Here is a 7,590-nt window from a genome sequence, read left to right on the forward strand (position 1 = left end):
CGCAGTACAAGTGCCCAAACGGCATTTATTTTCTGTACGGCTACTAGTCACACCATACAATTCGTTGAATGCTACGCTTCACAATGGAGTGCGCCTTAACGACATTTATTTTCTCCAAAGCTACTAATCACAACAACTTTATTATGGACTGCTACGCTTCGCAGTAAAGTGCCCAAACGGCATTTATTTTCTTTACTGTTACTAATCACATCCATACATTACCTTTGCGTGTTGATTTATGCAGCGTTTGTTTTTTGCTTTTTTCTTCCTTCATTTATGGACTGGTCGTATTTGAGGACCGTCCTAATTATACATAACAGCAAAATGCAGACTGCTATTGCAATCAGCCTGCTCATACATCATCATAACAGTTTTTTTTTTTTTCAAACATAGTACTTTCTCAGAGTACTGGCGTTCCAGGAGTTTTTGAGCGTGGTACCATCCATTTGCATTAACCGGTATGATCCAGGAACTATTTCCTCCCATATCTGGTATGGTCCTTCCCAATTGGCTGTCAGCTTTCCTTGAGCATTTCCTTTTCCTGTTGCCGCCGTTCTCCGCAGTACCAGGTCTCCTACTCCTAGAGGCCGATGCTTCACTTTCTTGTTGTATGCTCTGCTCATTCTGCTTTTGTATGCTGCCGAACTTACTTCTGCTTTCATGCGGATTTCTGGCATGAAATCCAACTGATGTCGCAGCAGCTGATCGTTTCTCTCCTCATCGTAATGCTGGATTCGCATGGTTGGCAGAGCCATTTCTGCCGGTATAACAGCCTCAGACCCGAAGCTTAATTTGAACGGACTCTCGCCGGTAGCCTCCTTGATAGCAGTTCTGTTGCACCACAGAATCTCTGGCATAAGATCTGCCCATTTGCCTTTACAGTCTTCTAGCTTCTTTTTCAGTGCAGCCAGGATTTGCTTATTCGCCGCCTCTGCTTGCCCATTGCTCTGTGGGTGACATACTGACGAGTGAGCTAACTTTACTCTGTATAATCCCAGGAAGCATTGTATGGGTGCACAATCAAACTGTGCTCCATGGTCAAAAACTATTGCCTGCGGCAGCCCGAATCTTGTTATTATATTTTTCCATATGAATTTTTTCACCTGGTTTGCCGTTATTTTTGCTACCGGCTCTGCTTCTATCCACTTGGTGAAGTAGTCCACTGCTACTATTAAGAACTTGCGCCCTCCAGCCGCCATTGGGAATGGTCCAACAATATCCATTCCCCATTGTGCGAATGGGATTGGGTTCAGAATGGGCATCAAATCATTGGCCGGCAAGTTTATCACAGCTGAAAACTTTTGACATTTCTCGCACTTTTTTACATAAGCTCGACAATCTTCTAACATTGTTGGCCAGTAATAGCCTTGCCTTTGACAGATGATGGCAAGGGGTTTTCCACCGGCATGGTTCCCACATGTTCCTTCGTGCATCTCTTCGATCAGCCTTGCTGACTCGAATGCTGTTAGGCACCTTAAGAATGGCAGGCTAAATGACTTTTTGTACAACCGTCCCCACAGGATGATGTACCAAACCGAGTCCCTTCTTGTCTTTTTGGCCTCTGCAAAATCTGCTGGTAGCGCTCCAGTCTGTATGTATGTTTGGATATTATCGTACCATTCTGAGGTAGTTGTGATGGCCATGACCCGTATTACCTCCGACTCCGTACTTCGCTTATTCATGACTTCCATCATGACTGTTCTTTTCAAGTCGGCGACATTTGAACTTGCTAACTTTGATAGGGCGTCTGCCAGTGTGTTCTCTGCTCGGGGCACCAGATTAATGCTGAATTTCTCTAGCTGAGCCGACACCGACCTCAACTTCTCCAGGTATTTGACCATCGAAGGTTCTTTGGCCTCATATTCTCCGCTGAATTGACTTGCTACCAGCTGGGAGTCTGTTGTCAGTATTACTCTTTTGGCATCTGCTGCGAGGCACATTTGGATGCCAGCAATTGCTGCCTCGTATTCTGCCTCGTTATTTGACGCGTTGAACGTAAACTTTATAGCATACTCAAAAATGTCTCCTGCTGGCGATTTCATGATTATTCCAGCCCCACTGCCTGTCTGTGCAGCTGAACCATCCACTGACACATCCCATACTTCAGCTTGTACTTCATCTTCTTGGTATGACGCTTCAACTATGAAGTCCGCCAATGCCTGGGCTTTGATTGCAGTTCTTGGCCGGAATTCCAAGTCAAACTCGGACAACTCTATTGCCCATTTTAGCAACCGGCCTGATGTATCTAGCTTGCTGATGGCTTTTTCGAGAGGAAAGTTTGTTAGCACTTCGATTGTATGCGCATCAAAGTATGGTCTTAACTTTCTAGCCGCGATGAGGACTGCATATGCCATTTTTTCCACCAACGTGTACCTTATTTCTGGGCCGTTTAGCACGTGGCTCACAAAATATATCGGCTGCTGCCCTTTGTTCTCTGCTTCGGCTACCAGTACTGCTGCAACAGTCTTTGGCGACGCCGATATGTATAGTTGTAATTTGCCGCCTTCTTTTTCCCTTGCTATTGTTGGCAGGTTTTTTAAGTGACTTTTTAGAGCTTCGGAGGCCTCTTGCTCTGCCGTCCCCCTTTTGAACTTCTTGTTTTGCCTCAGGGTTGTGAAGAAGGGCATTTGCTTATCTGCCGACTTGCTCACAAATCTGTTTAAGGCGGCCATTTTTCCTGTCAGCCGCTGTATGTCTTTTACGCTCTTGGGTTGCGGCAGACTGATGATTGCTTCTACTTTTTCAGGGTTGGCGTCTATGCCACGCTCGCTGACCAAGAAACCCAGGAATTTTCCCGACCTTACTCCGAAGACGCATTTTTTTGGGTTTAATTTCATCCTGTATTTTCTCAAAGTTTCAAAAGTTTCTCGGAGGTCGCTAACATGATCCTCCTCCTTCCGGCTTTTTACGATAGAGTCATCTACATAGACCTCCACGTTTCTGCCTTTTTGGTCGGCGAACACCTTGTCAACCAGCCTTTGATATGTTGCCCCTGCATTTTTCAACCCGAACGGCATCGCCTTATAACAGAAAACTCCTGCATCTGTGATAAAGGCCGCCTTCTTCCTGTCTGATTTATGCAGGCTGACCTGATGATACCCTGAGAAAGCATCTAGGAAACTGAGCATTGCGTGACCGCTAGTGGAGTCTACCAGCCTATCAATCCGTGGCAGGGGGTAGAAATCTTTCGGGCATGCTCTGTTAAGGTTGGTGAAATCTACGCACATTCTCCATGACCCACTTGACTTTTTTACCATTACCACGTTTGCCAACCATTCGGGGTAGTCACATGGCTCAATGAAACCTGCCGCCAGAAGTTTATCCACCTCTTCTTGTATTGCTGTCATTTTTTCCGTGGAGAAATTACGTTTTTTCTGCCGTACAGGCCTAACATTTCTGTCGGCGTTTAATCGGTGAACCATTATCTCTGGATCGATACCAGGCATCTCATCCGCCGAGAATGCGAAGATGTCCGCGTGCTCTCTCAGCAAGCTTATGAGGTTGACCTTCATGTCACTCCCCATTTCCGTACCGATCACGACTGTTCTATCCATATTTCCCGCCTCCAGCTCGATATTTTCTGTCAAACCATCTGGCATTGGTCTTGGTGCTGATACTGGCCTTTCATCAAAGTGTTCCATGTTTAGGTCGGTTCGACCCCTTTTTGTGCAGCTCTTCCTCTTTGACAGTTGTTCTTGTCTTGCCGGCTTAGTAGTCAAGTGTATCTCTTGCCTTGCCGGCTCAGTAGTCAAGTTCACTTCTGGGACCATTCTTCCCGGTGTTCTCAAAGCAGTCAAGTAACAGGACCTTGCCGCCAACTGACTTCCCCTTATCTTTGCCGGCCTTTCCAGGTTCGACATATATATCATTGTCAAGTGATAGGTGGAGACTACCGCCTGCACGTCATGTATGAATGGGCGACCGATGATCACATTGTAGGCCGCTGGCACCTTAATGATTAGGAAATCCACCATGAGATCTCGCATTTCGGATCCTTCTCCGATTTTCACCGGCAGCCTTATACTACCCTCTGGGTACACTGTAGATCCTGAGAAACCGATTACTGGGTAGTTTACCCTTTGAAGTTCGTCCTCTGGTATGTGCAATTGTTTGAAAGCTTCCCAGAAGATGATGTTTGCTGAGCTGCCGCCGTCTACCAGTACTCTGTTCACATCGGCATTTGCTATATCAATTGTAAGAACTAGTGGGTCATCATGCGGGAAAATGATGCCTCTGCAATCCGATTCCGAGAATGTCATCACTGGTATGCTGGGTGGGTTAGGCCACACTCTTGTGTTATGAAAGTTTACCATGTGCCTGTGTTCCTCCAAGCTTCTACTAGCGCCGCTTATTGTCCCTCCGTGGACTGGGCCGCCAGAAATTACATACACGGGTGGTTTTTTCCCGCCATCCCTCTGTTCTGCTCTGGCACTGGTTTCCGGCTGTTTTTGCTCGATTCTAGGCGGCTGATATGGTTGCTCGATTCTAGGGTATTGTTGTTGATTTTGCTGTTGTGGCCGGTATGAATTGGTAGGGTTTCCTCCCACCGAGTTGTTGTTACCATTTCCCTGCCTTGCCCTATACTGTGAGAAATACCCCTTTCTGACCATATCCTCAATGTTGTCTTTGAGGTCTCTGCAGTCCTCTGTTAGGTGGCCGTGCTCATTATGGAAGTCACAGAATTTCTTGACATTCCTTTCCCTACTCTGCATTGGTGGCGGCCTTCTCCAGCCATCCATCTTGTTGTTTATGTTATAAATTGCCGTCCGCGGTGTGTTCAGCGGAGTGTAGTTATCAAAGAGTCCTCTGGACTCCCTTCTGTCTTGCCGGCTTCTCTGCCCTTGTGGATTGGCATTTCTGTTATTCTGGTTTCTCTGGCCTGCCCCTTGCTGATTATTGCTCTGATGAAAATTGTTTCCTCCTTTTCCCGTCTGTGGGTTATAGCCTGGATTGTACCCGACATTTCCGCCGGTTGCCACTACCACATTGGAGATCTTCATCATTTCATCCCCCCTGATGTACTCGTTGGCCTTGTGCAGGACGTCACCCAGATTGGTGTATGACTTCCGGCTGAGATATTTCTTGAATTCGCACTCTTGCATTCCCCTCATAAGAGCCAGAACAGCAACCTCCTGCTGCAAATTGGGAATAGTGATTGACTCGTTGTTAAAGCGGGTGAGATAATCCCTTAACGGCTCTCTATCTCTTTGAGCGAACGACATCAACTCTCCCGATGATTTCTTTCTCTTCTGTTTGCTCACAAATCGTGACAAAAACGACGCCTGCAGCTGTCGGAAACTGTATATGGAGTGTGCCTCTATGCCCTTATACCAGCTCGCTGCCACTCCTAGGAGTGTGGATGGGAATACTTTGCACCACATGGCATCAGAATCAGTGTACAACATCATGTGCTGTTCGAATGTGGTGCAGTGATCCTCCGGATCTGTCGTCCCATCGTATCTTCCTGTCGGGATTTTTATCCTTTCCATCCTTTCTTCTAGGATTTCTCGGCACAGGGGAGAATCCTTTGGCTGGATTGTCTGCCGTCTAGCTATCTGTAGAACCGGCGCTCTTCGTTCATATTCCGCGGTGGGGACTTGCTCTGTTTCAGGCCATTCTGTTTCCGCCGGATCCGAGCGCTTTCTTTTTTCTGGGGTGTTTTCTTGATTCAGGGCGGTTAGGAGATCCCTAACAGGTAACTGGGGAACCGCCGACCTGGTCTTTCTTAGACTGCCGACTGACCCTGGCTGCTGCGAAGCTGGTAGCTCTGACAAAGCGGCCATCACCGCTGACAGTGTTTTCAATTGCTCTCCCGTGAATACTTCCGACAGGGGAGACAGGCGCTCCTGCAGCGTCTGCTCCAGCGGAGTTTTCGGTTGCTCTCTGGCAGGGCTTTCTATTTCTAACTCATCATCATCCTCCACTGTGAATTCCCTTTGTGCCGGTATCGAGGTGTTTTTTGTTATTGGGCTGATAACTGATTGTGCTTGTGACGGATGGACGGGGTTTAGAAGTGAGGGTTGAAACTTGGAGGTTGTCGCCGGTTGTGGGGTTGTTGCTTTTTCTTGACTTTTCTTTGATTTCTTACCGTCTTTCTGTGAGAAATCCATGCTGACTGTTCTACCGTTTCAAGGGATAAGGTCCCCTCCTTCTAGCGCCAATTGTTCCGGGTGTGGAATGAGAACAGCTGACTGTGGGATACTGGATTCCTGTCGAGATTGCCGGTTGATATCTGCACAACAGAATGGATTAACTAGCCTCGAGGGTGGTTCGAGGATCCCCCCTCCGATGCTTAAGTAAGATTACTGAGAGATTAAGAGATGATTAGGGAGTAAGAAAGAAGTGTGTTTAAGTGTTTGTGTACCTCATAGCAATAAATGAGGTGCTCCTTATATAGACCAATCCAAGGGTACGATCTGGTAGGTCCCTTGTGGTTAGATAGCGACCTGTTGATAGTGACCCTTGGTTGGTTGTCTTCATGATAATGCCGGTAGGTTGTCTTGCAAATAATGCCGGTAGAGGATATTTACCTAAGATGACCAGATTACCTGCAGGTTAAGTTTACATACGGGGAGTTCTGCCGGTACCAGGTGGTGCCGGTAGGACACCCCGTACAGTTAGAATAAGAGGATAATGCATGAAGTGATTGAATGTTTGTTTAATCTGCTTATCTTCTTAGAGTTATTATGGTGTTTTGATTGATTGCATAAATTTATAGTCTTGCAACAATGAGAAAGTATGATGCCATTTATTTATTGATGTTAGATTGTGGGTTAATTTGCAACTATAGAGCTATAAATTGGGTATGTTGATTCAATAATGATTAATGAAGTTCAATTAAATTTAAAACCAGTTTGTATTAATAATTTCAGGTGCGGCAACATTTTCTCCAAAGGTTGGTGTGAACTATGGTACATTAGGTAATAACTTAAGTACGGGAAGGTGCAATTTTGTGAGATACTTTTCCTGCAAAGAAGCAAGAAGTAGTAGAGTTGTAGCTTTATCTTCATCTCCGATTGTCAGCCTATCTTCTGCAATATGTATGCATGCTTCATATTTTCGACGTACTTTTCCTGTCATTGCATAAGATTTTAATTAATATTCCCTCCGTCTCGGAATACACGCACCGGTTTAACTTTTTGCACTATTCACATAATTAACTTTGACCCTATTTTATTTCTAGTATATGAAAACAAAAGTTAGCATATAATATATTGTTGGATTCACCTTAACATATATTTTCAAAATATTTATATTTCATAAGTTTTTATAATATGTAGTTAAAGATATTGGTGGTCAAAGTTGTGCATTGGCAAGCGTGTCGACTCGAATCGGTACGTGTATTCCGGGACGGAGGGAGTAGTAGGGAGTAAAGTATTTCAGTCCTACAGATAAGATAGTACGAAAATTATGTTGTAAGAATGTACAAAAGAAAACCATGCATCAAACAAGCATTAATATTAATTAATTAAATAGTATAGTACCCGTGCATTTACACGGTTTAAAAATTCAAATATTAAGCTCTTACTAATTTAAAATTATAAATATTTTCAATAAGTGATGATACAAATTTCATACATTTAAATTTAT

General features: G+C 45.0%; 1 protein-coding gene across 1 annotated transcript; it reads right to left on the bottom strand.

Moving 5' to 3' along the window:
• Positions 1-383: 383 nt before the first annotated feature.
• On the bottom strand, positions 384-6,110 carry LOC110798983 (uncharacterized). Its single transcript, XM_022004183.2, has one exon. The coding sequence runs from the start codon at positions 6,108-6,110 to the stop codon at positions 384-386; it is 5,727 nt and encodes a 1,908-aa protein (XP_021859875.2).
• Between the last annotated feature and the right edge of the window lie 1,480 nt (positions 6,111-7,590).

Source organism: Spinacia oleracea, chromosome 1, assembly GCF_020520425.1.
Source record: "Spinacia oleracea cultivar Varoflay chromosome 1, BTI_SOV_V1, whole genome shotgun sequence".
Lineage (NCBI taxonomy): Eukaryota > Viridiplantae > Streptophyta > Magnoliopsida > Caryophyllales > Amaranthaceae > Spinacia > Spinacia oleracea.

Bases quoted from the DNA above. Each gene is read 5' to 3' on its own strand.
- LOC110798983 (XM_022004183.2), bottom strand. From the start codon at position 6,110: ATGGATTTCTCACAGAAAGACGGTAAGAAATCAAAGAAAAGTCAAGAA.